Raw genomic sequence first — 16676 nt, 5'->3', positions numbered from 1 at the left:
TCAATCTTAAATCTTAAATTTCAAATCTTAAATTTTAAATTTTAAATTCTAATTCAAAATTCTAAAGTTTTTAAAAAATTACAGTAAAAAATTAATTTATAATAAAAAAATAATTAATATTGACTAAAAAAATATAAATTATAACAATAAAATCTTATAAAATAGCACACTTAGCAACTAAAATTAATTGATTAGTAACTCTATGGCTAATTAAAAAACAAAAAGAAAAATAGACAAAGCTATATTCTATTGAATTGGTGGAAGTGGAGGGATCCATTTTAAGTAGGACCCAAAAGAAAAAAGGGTTTTGAGTGTTAATTTGATTAAGGAAAGTGGAATTTGAATGGGTGCAGAAGGAAGGTGACAGGTGTAATTAATATTTTATGGGTTTAGTCGTTTAGTTAATATGTACCATTAGTCAAAGATTTTAAATTTTTTTATTTAACAAATATAAAATAAATATATTAAAAATTTAAATTTTTTTATATTTTTTATAAAAAAATTAATTTGTAATTTTATCATATATTTTTAGAATATAAAATAAATAAATTTATATTTTATTAAGAATTTAGAATTTTAGATTTTTTAAATCTTAAATTTTATTTTAAAAAGTGTTTATACTTTGGTCTAAAATACAAAAGTAGGTCCAATAAGGATGAAAGTTCACTTAAGAGGGTGACCTCTACCACACACGATGAAAATGGATAGCTTATACTAAAAAGTTCACTTATCTAAGTAAGTAACTGTATCTCCAAATCTCTCAAACTATCTCTATCTTTTCTAAAAGACATATCCTAACAAACTCGCAAGATAAAGGAAACTATCTATAAATAAAGATGGAACTACTCCAACAAAAATAGTTGTCTACTCTACTATAAATAACACCCCTCAGGTATATTCACGTTCTAATCTACTAAAAACCTGCTTAAAACCCTTGCTATCTTAAGTATTTGAGTCTTTTACAGGTACCACCCCACCTCCTCACACGAGAAACTCAGACAGACGGCACCTCGGCATCACAAGTCGGACGCTGCTACTCAAAGAGACCTGAACCTCCCATTCAAACTCAAATCAACGTTTCAGATAACCCTCAAAACAAAAAGTAAAATATAATTTTTTATTATTTATTTTATAAATAAATTTAAAAAATATAAAAAAATATTCAAAAATAAAAAATTATATCTTATTCCCTCAAATAAAGATTTAAAAGATGCAATTTCTTTTGTTAGAGGTAATTAATTTGGAAAGAAGAGGCAGCCGTCATGAGTGATGAGGCGTGTGCGTGTGAAAGTGAAAGTGAAAGTGAAAGTGGTTGTTAGCGTTAGCGGTAAAATAGTAACAAGAGAGGACAAGATGAAATGAATGAATGTTTATGGAAAGTTGGAAACCATAGTAGATGTGTTGTGTACCATCCATTCTCAATATCACTCAGATTCTCCACTAACTCGCTCACTCACTCATACACACCCCCACGCTACCAATTTTATTTCCTCTTCTTCTTCTTCTTCTTCTTTGTGATTTGTTAACTCACACTCCCACTCTCTCATCTCTCTCTATATATACACTCCTATATTTCCTATCCTTTCTTATTCTTCTCTTCTTCACTCTTCGGGAATCACCATCCACAGTAAGTCCCCTTTTTCCTCTCCTTTTAATCTTGTCTTCTATTCTCTAATGGCATTTTGTTGTCTTGCCTCTATTTCGGTAGGATTGTTTTTCTTCTTGTTGTTTTGAGTATTACTAGGACTGACTGCGTTTCTTAGGTTTTAGTTTTCGGAGATTGGTAGCAAGCAAAGGGCACTTTTTTAGCTAAATAAATTCCCAGAGATTGTTTAGAAATGCTAGAATTCTCAAATAGAGATTGTTTAGCTTTCAGCTACTGTTTTATTTGGTTGTTTTGCTGATAGGTTTACAAAGGGAGTGCCTTTAATGGCCAATCTCACGCATTGCAGTGCTGATCCCTACCCTTACAACTGGAATTTTTATTTATTTATGTTTGGTTACATGGGACAGTAGGGACACCATGCAGACCTAGGAACAGGGTCCGACCACGGATACCGGCAAGGGCTTAATTGGGGTGGACATGATCTGAGGATGCAAATTCGAAACTTATAGAAGCAATCAAGTAACTGTTAGCTTGTGCAGAGAATGTATCTCTTTTGTTAGAATGTGGATGAGTCTCATGAATTGTAAAAATAGACCCAACTTATAAGATACCTAGTGGTTTCAAAATAGGGTGAAATTCATGACGCCAAGGACATCTTGTTCCATGTATATTTTATATTCTACAGTTTCTTTATAAACTTTGTTATGTACACTGAAAATTGTTTTGATATGGTTTCAATGTATTTCTAGCTATGTGTTGACCAATTATACTGATAGTGCTGATAATTGATCTCTGTTAAAACAGACGAGAAACATGCTTACTCCTGAAGGAGAAATAAAAATAAGTTTTGGCTATCAGTGCAACAATATTGAAAGAGGTGGCATCCCTTGTGAGGTGGCAAATCGCCACAACATCCTTCCTGAAGTCCGTAGGACAAGCAGTTTCTCATGCTTGTCAGGTGCGGCCTTAAGCGCAAACGCTACACTCGCCAACACAAACCTCTGCAATGGTAAGATAGGAGGTGAAATTCTTCCAAGTTGGGACTCTCCTAATTCATTTCGCAAGGTGCCCTCTTCACCAAGTCTTTCAAAGCTGGAAAGGCTATCATCTTCTCTGCCAAGTAGTTTATCTTACCTAAGTTGTAGTCCTTCCACCTCAAGTGATATACTAGAATATGACCCCTGCACATTCAAGTCCATGAGCGATCCTACCAGAACTGAAGGTTTTCTTAATGCTACCGAACTACAAGTGGCGGGAGGAGCTGCTGGTGAAGATAGAGTTCAAGCGGTATGTTCTGAAGAGAACGGATGGCTCTTTTGTGCAATTTATGATGGCTTTAATGGTAGAGATGCAGCTGACTTTCTGGCTGGTACACTCTATGATACCATCATATCTCACTTGAACAAGTTATTTTGGGAATTTGAGCCAGTTTCCATGGTAGAATCTGAAAATTTGATAAGTTTGGGTGGATCCCCTCAATATAACTTAGAGCAGAACCACAGCCTTATTTGTGATGCAGACCGATCCCTTTCACACAGGGTACTTGATAGCCTCCAATGTGCTCTTACTCAAGCTGAGAATGATTTCTTGTACATGGTTGAGCAGGAAATGGAGGATCGTCCAGATTTAGTTTCAATTGGATCTTGTGTTTTAGTTGTGCTTCTTCATGGTAATGATTTGTATACACTTAATCTAGGTGACAGCAGAGCAGTATTGGCAACATGCAGTCATGGCGATGGAAGACTCAAGGCTATCCAGCTTACTGATAGCCATACCGTCGACAATGAAGCCGAAAGAGCTACACTTGTAGCCAATCATCTTGATGATCCCAAGGTTGTTGTAGCAGGAAAGGTGAAAGGGAAGCTCAAGGTTACTCGCGCCTTTGGAGTCGGCTACTTGAAAAAAGTTGGTATTCCTGGATTTTGCATTGTGTTTGAATGGATGCAATGGTGGATTTGATTTTCTAATTATTTCATTTTGATTGCAGAGAAATCTCAATGATGCTTTGATGGGAATCCTTCGAGTGCGTGATCTAACAAGCCCTCCATATATTTCCACTCAACCATCACTGAATGTCCATAAAATCTCGAATTCTGATCAATTTGTTGTGGTAGGGAGTGATGGTTTATTCGACTTCTTCAGCAACGTTGAGGCAGTAAAGCTTGTTGAGTCTTATATCTTGAGCAACCCTTTGGGCGATCCAGCAAAGTTTCTCATAGAAGAGCTTGTAGCTAGAGCAGCTCATTCTGCAGGTCAATTTTTCTCCATCTTTTACTAAATTTGATTTCAATATCAAGAACACTTACAAACTTTTTGTATATCTGTTTAGCTGATCAATATTGATGCAGGTTTGACCATGGAAGAGTTGATGAATATTCCTGCTGGAAGAAGAAGGAAGTACCATGATGATGTGACTGTAATGGTGATCATGCTTGGGATGAATCAGAGGACTTCCAAGGCATCAACTTGCATCTAAGACTGCCCAAATCAAAACTTGGCTTCTGAGTAGCTTTTTTTCATGGACATTCTTGGTCCATTACAGCATTATATAGGTTGAAGTTGTGATTTGAAATTGAAAGTGTATATATGTCATTTTAGAACAGTAGAATTAATTATTAGTTGACCCTTTGAAATGTGAAAAATTTGATAGTCTTACCGCTTTGTTTGAATGCGTTTGTTTTTTTTGCCTTGGACTTCAGTGTTCATTTACATGCATGTGTTCTCAATTTCCCTTCCTATAAATTCAAGGTAATCAACATATAAAATACTAAGTTATATTTCAGATTATAGCATGTCTTATCTTCCAGTAGCACACAATTTTCAGGAAAAATAGCATCATTATATATTATTATTTGTAAGATCATGTTAACATTAATATCATGATACCAACAAAAAGGCCATTGGGAATAAATGTTGATAAATAGAAATATAGAATACAACTTTTAATAGAAGGTTACTCCAGTGAGTCATAAATTGAAATTGAATACTGTAGTATCAGTGTCCTATCAAGCTGTATTATCTGTGTTTCAATTCACTCACTTCACTTGAATGCATGACTGCTTGATTCACATAATAGCATCACCACTTTTTATCTTCTCGGGCTTCAAGCTTGTGATAATGGACTACACTTGTCACATGCAACTCTCCCTTTAACACTTTTTGCACTTTATTTCATTGATGCTCACAATTATTCTTAGGTCCACAACCTCAATCACTCACATGGCTCTCTTCAACGTGCACAACCATTGCAGGGGGCATTAATTGCATCCTCACTCCTCAATCCCTCATCATGGAACCATTATTTCTTTCTTCTCTATTTGAATCGCTGAAAAGGTTAATTTACTAACAATACAGTACAAACTTTGCATATGAGTCTGAAACTTAAAAGTAAGTAGAAAAACATATATAGAACTCCATGTATGGTATGCTCACAGAATATACTTATATAAATTTAATTAAATTAATCTGTTTTAAACTATATTAACTATTAAGCATCCTCTCAGTACAGACTTGTGATGCTGATGGCTTTGAGAATATGCATGCGATGCCGAAACGGATGGCCTTAAAATGAGACTTGGCAACTAGAAACTGATCTTCTCTTCTCTATTCTTTGTAGTGATGGATGGATGTTATAATCATTACTTTAATAGCTTCACTCACTGATTCACTTGGCTGCTTTTTCTTTTATATTTATTCAAGCAGAAAGTTGATGAGATGAGAAACAATAATAATATATGCTTTCAAAGATGTGTTTTTGACCCAAATACACAAATTGCAGAATGTCAACCAAGCATAAGTCCCTTTAATTTGGTATGAGATGCCAATACCAATACCAAATTTAGTTGTCAAGTAAGTAGATAATTCATCAGTTGCAAATAGAAGGATGGTTAATTGGTTATGCTATGTTTACATTTATAAAATTAAAAAAAAAATAGTCTTAATATTTTGAAATATTAAGAATAACTACTATTGGAAAAATGAAACATTTGCCTGAGGAGCAAATGCAGTCTAAACACAGGTCAAGCTTCATGTAACTTGATTCATTTCATTGCTGAAACTGTATTTTCCTTTTCAACATGGAGGATGGTATCTCTCCTAAGAATATTTCTTTGCTTTGCTTTACCCTTTTGCAAATGACAAAGACTTCAATCTTTGTCTCAGCCCAACCCCAATGCAGTCAAAGTTTGAGATGGATAAGGCCAAAATAGGATGATTATATATATATATACACATGCCCTCCATTTTCCATCCAAAACAAAACATTAAAGGTTCCATATTAGAACATCATTTATACACGTTGGTCCAAAATCAAATCAAAGGAAGCTAAAAAGCTATGAGCTCTAATACAAAATAAACCATATATGATATCACCATACCAAAACTAAACTAGACTAAACTATGTAAGACTATAACAAAACAGAAGGTGCAATCAAGTTCACATAAGAGAACAGGCATTAGCATTGTCATCACTGAAGATCTCAAAGGGAACCAACGGTGGAGATTGAAAGTGGTAAGGGTCATGGTCAAGACCTGCAGAGATGTAGGGCAATGGTGAAACATAGTAAGAAGGACCACCACCCATTTTGCCATGCATGGCCATGGGACAAAATCTGTTATATGTTGCTAGGTACACCAAAGGTCCTGCTCCTGGGTAGTAGTAAGATTCTGATTCTGGATACGCATATGCCCATTCTTGCTGACGTGTAGGGCTCAGATTCATCTGCCCCATTCCCTCTCCTGATCCACTGTGTGCACCTGCACCGCTTGATGATGCTGAACTCGACCCATTCTTTTCAATTCCACTACTCTGAACCTTCTTTTTCTTCTTCTTATTCTTCTTCACTGAATCCCCTTCACCTTCACCTTCACCTTCACCTTCAACACCACCACCCTTCTTACCCTTCTTCTCTTGCTCTGGTGGTGAGGCACCACCTCCCGAAGACTTCTCCGGCGACTTTTTGCCGCCGGTTTTGGACTCGCTGGTCTTCTTGTTGTTGTTGCTTGAGTTGTCTGCATTTTCAATTCCCCTGTTTTTGGCAGAGACAGAGTTTGATTCAGCATTTGCAGGGGAACGATGGTGGTTCTCCACGCCTTCTGCTTCTCTTTGTTGTTCGTTCCTCTTCTTCGGTTTCCCGTCCTTTCCGGCGCCATTTTCCGGCCAAATCTCAGCGTGCTTCCCAGCTTTGATCAGTTTCCTTATGAGAGTCTCAACACCAACACTTCCCGTCACTGTAACCTTCTGCTGTTGGGGATCAATTGTTGTAGTGAAAACACCTGCAAAAGAAAACAAAAATAAAAACGTTGGGAAATACCCAAAATTCTGTGTCATTAACAAGAAACCGAAAACGTGCACAAGTTCTGTAAAAAAAAGAAGAATTTTTTTTTTCTAAAAAAGAAAGAACTAACTTTGAGTTGACTTAGTTAAAATGTGAAATCTTAGCAATGTTGTTGTTATACAGTTCATGCATGTGTGGAAAACAAGAACTAGACCCTATGAAAAACAGGGAACAGTAGAAAGTGTTGAAATTTCAAGTCAAAATACTGTTCATATATGCAGAGCAACAAAAAAATTGTTTTTTAATTTTTGTTTAAGCTTGGTAAATACTGAATAGTACCATCAATGTTGCGTAGAACTTTCTTTACTTTCCTTCTGCAACCTTCACAGTGTATGGAAACCTTCAAGAACCATGTCTGAGAAACAGAGAAGAGACAAGCTTAAGTGCTTAAGAAAGCAAATAGCAAAAAGCTGAGAGTTATCATCATAGTGTAACTAAGTTAGTTACCTGATACTTCAATGGTTCTGAGGCAGCACGAGGAGTCTTTGCTTCCATTATGGGGAAAGAGTGAGAAGGTTGAAGAAGGGATTAGAAACTTGAAAAAACAGAGGAGAAGTGAAAGCAGAGAGACGATAGAAAAAAAACAAAAGAAAGAAAGGGTTGGAAAAATGCCAAAAATGTAGCAGGTTAGCGAACAAAAGAAAGGAAGGGAAGGCAAAGAAAAATGGCTATCAAAGCATAATGTGACACTGACACAAGAACACCACCACTGCTTCTTCTGCTTCTCCTTCTCCCACCCCTTTACATCATTCTTTTTCTCTATTTTTATTTGCTTATTTATTTATTTATTTATTTTCTTAACATTTGTTTAAATAAGGTAATTCCTAATTTTTATTTTTATTTGCTTAATATTTGATGTTGGGTTTCTAGGAAAACCAAGATGAAATAGGAGGCCCCCTTCCCTTGCCTTATTTTATGAACATGCACTATATCTCTTTATTTATCCTATCTTATCTTTTTGTCCCTTGTACATGTATTAAGCTTTTGTTTCATGTGAATGATTTCTACAAAAGAATTTTTTTTTTATTGTTCTTCTAGGTAAAAGATTCTTCAGTGTAAATTTGAGTAACTTGGGTCCTTTTGTTTAATAAGTTGGATGAACATTTTAGTATTTTTCCAATTTGCCTTGAGAAAAACACGTACCAAAGTAAAGTCCTTGCATGGAAATACTAGCTAATAATCTTAGGTGTTTGCTATGGTACCTAAAAAGTATTGTCTAATTACTAAAATAGATAAAATAATTAATTTTAAATTTAAAAATATAAAAATTAAAAAACTTTAAATATTTTAAAGTTACTATAAAAAGTAATTTAGACAAAAGTTAGACCCCAAATAAAAAATATCATAAAATTGGCCTAATTTTTAACCTATTTTTATATTATTAAAAAACTTTTAAGTATATCAATACACATACATTAATGTTTCAGTCGTTTTTAATCATTAATCTTAATTATAAAAAATATATATAATATATATAATTAAGATTAATGATTAAAATTTACTGAAATACTAATGAATCGGTATACTTAAAAGCTTTTCTATATTATTAGCATGATTATGGGGTTGTTTTATATGTGAAGATGTGATATAACAAATGAAGAAAAGAAGCGTTTTTCTTTTGTCTAGGAGGTGGCAAAAGGCTAAAGAGAAGCAAGAAAATAATATAGGACAAGGTAAAAAGCGCCAAAGCTAGCTGTGTTATGTTATGGGGAAAGCGTAAGGTGCAGATTAATGAGGCCTACGCTACATCACCATTGAGCAGGACAAAAAGGGTGCCTTAAATGCTTCCAATTTGGACCAAAAAACACTTGAATTTTTCACCAAACCTCGGTCAATTTAGTCCCCATTAGAGAAACAAAGGACTACCCTCATCTTGATATGCTCTATAGAGCAATTACCCACTTTAGACGCAGGTGGCTGCACCAAAATCTAAAGACCTCAAAACATCCATTCTCAACTTGATCAAAACATGACCAACTTCAGCAAATGCTTTCTCTTCCTTCTATCATCATCATCATCATCGCCTTGTCATGTACTTTTTCACCTGCGAATTCCATTCATCAAAAGCATATATAGCCAGCCTCTTTAGTCTCTAGTAGTCTCTAGGCTTAGGCTATTTCTTAATTAATGGCTTGAATTTCTTAAGAAACACTTTAACCACATTTTGGGTAAGAGTCAATAGTCAATACTATCTCTACTTTGTTAAACTGGTTTTATTTGAGTGACAATTCAATACTTATTTTCTCTTGAAAGAATTCTATTATTGAGGTTGTGACTTGTGATTGCTGGATTTTATGGGTCCACAAAATCTCACATGCTAATCAAAACATTATTCCAAAGTAGTTCAAGTACAGGTCAGAAATGGCTACAGAGATTTTACTTGCCACGAAGAAAAAATTTGAGATTGCACCATATACAAAAGCAGCATTCTTACGTGTTTTCAAATAGAGTGAAAGCCAAATGTTACTACCATTAAATATTGAATGTTTTACGTTCAAATTTATGCACAAGTCTTATTCACTTCTAACCTCCTTTTAAAAAGCAGAAATTTTTGGTCTTATGATATGGTACGTTGGTAGGTAAAGTGAATAAAGTGAGCAAGTGAGAAACCAAACGTGCCCCAGAAAAGTGTTAGAATTGAAAAATGAAGGTTATGGCAAACTTGATAATTATGTAAATCATTAAATGATGAAGAGATTCACGTCACCGGTCATGATCGCATAATGTAGTATTAATTAATGTGAGCATCTGCGAGCTATGGTGTATCGGTGTATGTATATTAATGACACCTGCATAAACGTCACTTACAAGTCACGTTAAACTTTGATATGAAATATTTTGGCATTTGAAATTCTTAATTTTCTGCTAAAAGAAATTTATAGATTTTTTTGTTTGGTGTCTTCATTCTCACCAAATTTATATGATCCTGCAATGGGCTTTTTTTTTTTTAGGATGTTACACATCCATGTAACTATGTAACCAAGTTGGTCCAACACCAAAAAAATCTAATACTATTAAATGAAACGTGAAATACACGCATCCAATACATACGAAATCGCCCAACGCTTCTTCTCCCCCACGCTTCTTCTTCTTCTCCCGCGCTTTTCACGCTCGTTTACGCACGGAGTGTCTTCTTCTTCTTCGCGTTCCTCCTTCTCCTCCTTCTCCTCATTTTTCGCGTTCCTTCTTCTTCACGTGTTTTCTCCTTATCGTCATTCTTTTGTTGTTGTTACTGCTTTATTTTTTTGTCATTTTCTCCTTCTCTTTGGTGAAGAAGCAGTAGAAGGTGAGGAAGAAGAGTTTTGAATAGTGCAGAATGAATCAAACACAGTATTCATAGTGAACCGAAAACAATACAATTGTATAGTACTGAGTGAACGAAACATAATCCATTATATAAAATCAAATTCAAACAGTTTTCTGCAGAATGAACCGAACACAGTACTCATGGTGAACCGAAAACAATACAATTGTATAGTACTGAATGAACGAAACATAATCCATTATATAAAATCAAATTCAAATAACTTTGCCTACAATTTACATATTATCAGTTCAATTCAATTCAATTCAGTACACCTCTGTCCATTTAATTCAATTCAAATTAGCAATTGCATTCCATTCAATTCGATTCAAAATTGAATAATCCAAATCGCTCTCCTGTTTACCAAAAAATTATGAACCCCTAAATACTGAACCCTAAACCCTAAACCCTAAACACTAAAACCAGAATCCTGAACACTGAACCCTGAACTCATAAACCCTAAATCCCTAAAATCCTAAAACCTAAACCCTAAATCCTACACCCTAAAATCTAAACCCTAAACCCTGAACCCAAACCCTGAACTCTGAACTCTGAACCCTAAACGCTAAACCCTAAACCCTGAACCCGAACCCTGAACACTGAACTCTGAACCCTAAATGCTAAACCCTAAGCCCTAAACCCTAAACCCTGAACCCTGAACCCTAAACCCTAAATCCTCAACCATGAACACGGTGGACCGAAATTAATACACAGGGCGAACCGAAAGTTTGAAACACACTGAACCCCTGTACACTAAACCTTAAACCCATAAACCCTAAACCCTAAAATCCTAAACCCTGAAACCCTATCGTCATTCTTTTGTTGTTGTTGCTGCTGTATTTTTTTGTCTTTTCCTCCTTCTCTCTCTGGTGAAGAAGCAGTAGAAGGTGAGTAAGAAGAGTTTTGAATAGTGCAGAATGAACCGAACACAGTACTCATGGTGAACCAAACACAGTACTCATGGTGAACCGAACACAGTACTCATGGTAAACCGAAATCTTAGTTATGGTGAACCGAAATCTTAATTACGGTGAAACAATTATATTGTGCTTAGGGAAGAAAACATAACATATTGGTCTAATTTTTGTTAGACTCCTTTCTGCGGACCCGAACCGAAAACATGAAAGTGGTGAACCACCTCTTTAGTACTTACCGAGTCGAAAAGTTACTCACATTTACTCAGAGTTACTCACAATTACTCACAGTTACATATTATCAATTCAATTGAATTCAATTCAGATGTAAATCACTTCGGTCCATTCAATTCACTTCAAATAAAATTAGAAATTTCATTCCATTAAATTCGATTCAAAATTCAATAATCCAAACCTCATCAAATTGATGCATTTGAGAAGAATCATCAAAATCGCACTTATTCAACTGATTTGAAGTTGATTCATTCATTGTTTCAATTCAAAAGTGCAAATCGAAGAAGAAAATGAAGAAGAAGATGAACGACGAAGATAATTACGTTGAATCAATCCAGATCCATAATGCAGAGAAGAAAAACGCGAAAGAGGAGAACAACGAATTTAATTAGGTTGAAGAAGAAGAAGAACGCGAAAGAGGTTTACGTTGTATGAAAAAGTTTACGTTGAGAAACGTTGATAACGCAAAATAAGGATTCGTTATCTAGGTTATAAAAGGCGCGTGTAAAACAAGCGGGGGTGTGGGGCGTGGAGTGAAAGTTACATGGATACCATCTATGTAAGTTTTACATGGATGTAGAGCTTTTCTCTTTTTTTTTTTTTTTAATATTGGATATAAAGTAAAAAATTTCGTTAAACTTTAAATTCTAAATCTTATAATATTGAGACTTATTTTAACTTAATATTAAGTTATTTTTATTAAAGAAACTACTTAGATAAAGACGCTTAAAACGTCTTTTTTAAAGATGTTTTTAAGTAATTAAAAATTAATATATATATATATATATATATATATATATATATATATATATATATATATATAATTAATTAAACTATGTTATTTTTATCAAAATTAGATCAAATAAATTAATTTGGCCAAAAAATTGATAAATTATATTTTGAACCGGTTTAAATTAATATTTTTTATAAAAAATAATTATAATATTTCTATTATAAAAAATGACTAAAATATTCTTTTATATATATATATATATATAATCTTAAATTTTAACCTTTTTCTTTTCTTTGTGTTGTTACAGGGTTAGAATTTAAGATTTTTAAAATTAAAAAAATATATAATAAAAATATTTTAGTCATTTTCTATAATAAGGTTATTGTAGTTATTTTCTATAAAAAAAAAAGAATATTAATTTAAATCGATTCAAGGTTTGGTTTATTGATTTTTTGATCAAGTCAATTTATCTGATCTAATTTTGACAAAAATAATATAGTTTAATTAATTATATATATTAAATTTTAGTTAATTAAAAAAAGACGTTTTAAGCATCTTTACGAGTGTCTCCCTTTTATTAAATATGTTAATATTGGAGGTAGTTAGGCTAAAAAGAAAAAAGTGACTCGCGATTTTGTATAAGACAAAAATAAAAATTGCGACCCACGAATTTAAATAGGACAAAGTTCTCCACAATAAAATTCTACACAATATTTTTCTTTAATTGTGATTTATAAACTGACCAATTTTTCACCCAATATATGTGTATTATACACCTATTGGCCAATATATGAAAATTACACTATATATTGGATCATATAAAAAATAATTAGTACCTGCAATGCATACAGGCATATTTTATCTTTTGACATTATATTTGTGCCATTCTTTATCCACATATTTTTTTATGTTTTTTTATTTTTTAAAAGATAATTTTTTTAATTTTTGTCAACTATTTTTAATATCAAAAATAAAAATATATAAAAAAGTATACATATAAAAGTAAGAATTTAATTTTAGTATATTAACTTTATAAAAATTTTACACACATCTAATTTTTTTTAAAAGATAATGTGTATGAAAATTAGCCACTTTTAAATAGTGATATAAGAATATATGAATAGTTGTTTAATGTAAATCTTTTCTAAAATGACATTATATCTGCATTAAAATTAAATCTTAAAATATAACATTACCTTTTAATAATAATAATAATAATAATAATAATAATAATTATTATTATTATTATTATTATTATTATTATTATTATTATTATTATGGGTGTTCATGGATCGAATCATATCCGCAAATTCGTAGTAAATATCCGCATCTGATCCGAAAATTGCGGATACGATCCGACGGATTTGATAGGATCCAATCCGCACCTTTTACGGATCGGATCACGGATATCTGCTCTACATCCGCATATCCGCACAATAATAATTAAAAATAAAATAAATATATATATGTTTGGTATTATATTTATTTGTTTGTATGTTTTAGTTAGTAATTATTATTCATATATTGTATTATTTTATTTTTATTATTTAGAAAAAGTTTGATTAAAAATAGAGTAAAGTATCGTTTTTGTCCCGAACGTTTGGGGTAAGTCCCAAAGTTGTCCCTAACGCTTCATTAGTCTTATTTAAGTCCCTAACGTTTCAAGATTGACTCAATGTTGTCCTGCCGTTAGGGATCCGTTAACAAAATTGACGGCGGGATAAAATTGAGACGATTTTGAAACGTTAGGGACTTAAATAGGACGAAAATGTTAGGGACAAAAACAATATATGAAAATAAATTTTAATTTAATTTTATCTTTCAATAATATTAATTTTTTACTGTACATAGTATTTAATTATTTTTTAATTACATCTAAATAAATTACACTTAATCACATTACTTTCATTTTAAATAAATTTATTTTTTATAATTTTAAAGAATTTTGATACATTAGAGACAAAAGGTATAATTTATATTTTATTGTATATATATTTTTTTTCTTTTCTGCAAGTTTATATACTAGTCATTCTACAAACATTTCATGATAACTAAAAATCTTTAAGAGTAAAATTATAAAAAAAAATTAATTTATTGAAAATGAAAGTAAAATGATTAAGTGTAATTTAGTTAGATGTGATTAAAAAATAATTGAATACTATGTATAGTAAAAAATTGATATTATTGAAAGATAAAATTAAAATTTATTTTTATGTATCATTTTTGTCCCCAACGTTTTCGTCCTATTTAAATCCCTAACGTTTTAAAATTGTCTCAATTTTGTCCCGCCATCAATTCTGTTAACGGATTCCTAACGGCATGACAACATTGAGTCAGTTTTGAAACGTTTAGGACTTAAATAGGACGATTGAAATGTTAGGGACAACTTTAGGACTTACCTCGAACTTTGGGAAGAAAAACGATACTTTACTCTTAAAAATATTTTAGGAATAAATAAGTTTAAAACTTAAAAGTGTGAAAGAAATATTTTTATTGAATTTTTTACATAGAAATATGATTAAAAAGAGAAGATTATTGTGAAATAAATAAATAAATAAGGAAGACGTAAATATAAAATAGAGAAATACAAATATGCTCTTATCTCACTATAATATAAGTAGTTTATCAATTTGCTAATATTATAAATATTGTAGCTTAAAAGTACATAGAGATAAAAGAAAGAGAGTTTATTAGCACTGTATAAAGTGAAGAATATTATAGAGAGAGAAGAAAATGTTTTATTGCTCTTGTTGTCTATTGTACTTAAGGCTATGAAGCCTTATTTATAGCTGTACAAATTCAACCTTTATTAAAGGTTGGTCTTCAAATTTTTCTCTTGAAAATTTCAGCCGTCCAATCTCATAAATGGACATTCAATTTATTTTTATCACAACACTCCCCCTTGGATGTCCATTTAGGATTATTGCCTCGTTACAACCTTACTAAAGAAAAATCCAGTGAAAAAAAAATCTTAGTGAAGGAAAAAGAGTACAATATCCTTGGGGACTGCCTCATTAAAAATCTTGTCAAGAAAAACCCAATGGAAAAAACCGGACCAAGAAAAAAAGAGTACAGTCTCCCCCTCTTGCCGACATCATTTAATGTCTCGAAATCGGCGCATCACAATCTCATGTACCAATCTTTCAAAGGAGGATTTTGGGAGTGACTTTGTGAATAAATCTGCCAGATTGTCACTTGAACAGATCTGTTGGACATCAATAATCCCTTGATTTTGAAGATCACAAGTGAAGAAGAATTTGGGAAAAATATGCTTTGTTCTATCACCTTTGATGTATCCACCCTTAAGTTGAGCAATGCATGCTGTATTATCTTCAAATAGGACAGTTGGAGCTATCTTATGATCAATCAGTCCACATGATGACAGAATATATTGAATTAGACTCCTCAGCCAAAATACTCGCGACTAGCTTCATGAATCGCCAGTATTTCAGCATGATTAGAGGAGGTTGCTGCTATCGTCTGTTTCGTGGACCTCCATGATATAGCTGTACCACCATACATGAACAGGTATCCTGTTTGAGATCTCCCTTTATGTGGATCAGACAAGTATCCGGCATCTGCATAGCCAACTAGTTGTGACTTTGATCCATAGGGATAAAATAATCCCATATCAACCGTTCCATGAAGATATCGAAAAATTTGTTTGATTCCACTCCAATGTCTTCTGGTTGGAAAGGAACTATATCTTGCTAGTAAATTTACCGCGAATGATATGTCAGGTCACGTATTATTAGCAAGACACATTAGCGCTCCAATGGCACTAAGATATGGTACTTCAGGACCAAGGATATCTTCATTCTCTTCTTTAGGACAGAATTGATTCTTTTCCACAGCTAAAGATCTTACAATCATTGGGGTACTTAATGAATGTGATTTATCCATGTAAAATCTTTTCAAGATCTTTTCTGTGTATGTTGTTTGATGAATAAAGATCCCTTTTTTGTATGTTCGATCTGCAGGCTGAGACAAAATTTAGTCTTTCCAAAATCTTTCATCTCAAACTCTTCTTTTAGAGTTTTTATAATTGTTGGAATCTCTTCAGGAGTTCCAATGATATTTAAATCATCAACGTACACAGCAATTATAATGAACTCAGATGCAGATTTCTTTATAAAAATACATGGGAAGATATCATCATTCTTGAATCCCTTTTTTGCCAGATACTTAGTAAGACGATTATACCACATTCGTCCTGATTGCTTTAGACCATATAAAGATCTTTGCAATTTGACTGAGTATAACCCTTGCGAATATTCATTGGATGTTTTAGATATCTTTAGTCCTTCAGAGACTTTCATATAGATATCCCGATCTAATGAGCCATATAAGTAGGTTGTTACCACATCCATTAAATGCATATGCAGTTTATGATATGCAGATAAACTGACCAAATAACGCAATGTTATCACATCCACTACAGGGGAATACGTTTCTTCATAATCTATACCGGGCCTTTGTGAAAAACCTTGTGCTACAAGTCGGCCTTTGTAGCGCACAACTTCATTTTTCTCATTTCGTTTTCTCACAA

The 16676-nt window shown here is 32.8% G+C and overlaps 2 protein-coding genes across 6 annotated transcripts; one reads left to right on the top strand and one right to left on the bottom strand.

Annotated features, from left to right (window-relative positions):
* The first annotated feature begins 1372 nt into the window (after window positions 1-1372).
* Window positions 1373-4287, top strand: LOC107614181 (putative protein phosphatase 2C 40). 4 transcript variants are annotated; one of them, XM_088502061.1, is made up of 5 exons: window positions 1491-1627; window positions 2014-2125; window positions 2411-3511; window positions 3594-3858; window positions 3955-4287. In XM_088502061.1, exons 3-5 carry the CDS (start codon window positions 2420-2422, stop codon window positions 4080-4082), a joined length of 1485 nt encoding a protein of 494 aa, XP_088358187.1. In that variant the 5' UTR covers window positions 1491-1627; window positions 2014-2125; window positions 2411-2419; the 3' UTR covers window positions 4083-4287. The 4 variants fall into 4 exon arrangements, with proteins under 4 accessions (XP_088358185.1, XP_088358187.1, XP_088358186.1 ...); XM_088502060.1 differs by having other exon boundaries at window positions 1908-2125; XM_088502059.1 differs by lacking the exon at window positions 2014-2125 and having other exon boundaries at window positions 1373-1627.
* A 1540-nt stretch (window positions 4288-5827) lies between these two features.
* Window positions 5828-7717, bottom strand: LOC107614175 (uncharacterized). 2 transcript variants are annotated; one of them, XM_088499893.1, is made up of 4 exons: window positions 7390-7678; window positions 7222-7297; window positions 6381-6880; window positions 5828-6302 (listed from the first exon to the last, which is right to left on the bottom strand). In XM_088499893.1, the coding sequence occupies exons 1-4, from the start codon at window positions 7435-7437 to the stop codon at window positions 6042-6044; spliced, it is 885 nt and encodes a 294-aa protein (XP_088356019.1). In that variant the 5' UTR covers window positions 7438-7678; the 3' UTR covers window positions 5828-6041. The 2 variants fall into 2 exon arrangements, with proteins under 2 accessions (XP_088356019.1, XP_088356017.1); XM_088499891.1 differs by having other exon boundaries at window positions 5828-6880; window positions 7390-7717.
* Window positions 7718-16676: the final 8959 nt, after the last annotated feature.

Source organism: Arachis ipaensis, chromosome B1 (assembly GCF_059453495.1).
Source record: "Arachis ipaensis isolate K30076 ecotype BB chromosome B1, ASM5945349v1, whole genome shotgun sequence".
Classification (NCBI taxonomy): domain Eukaryota; kingdom Viridiplantae; phylum Streptophyta; class Magnoliopsida; order Fabales; family Fabaceae; genus Arachis; species Arachis ipaensis.
The sequence above is the reverse complement of the archived record's forward strand: the minus strand, read 5'-3'. Positions and strand labels throughout refer to the sequence as shown.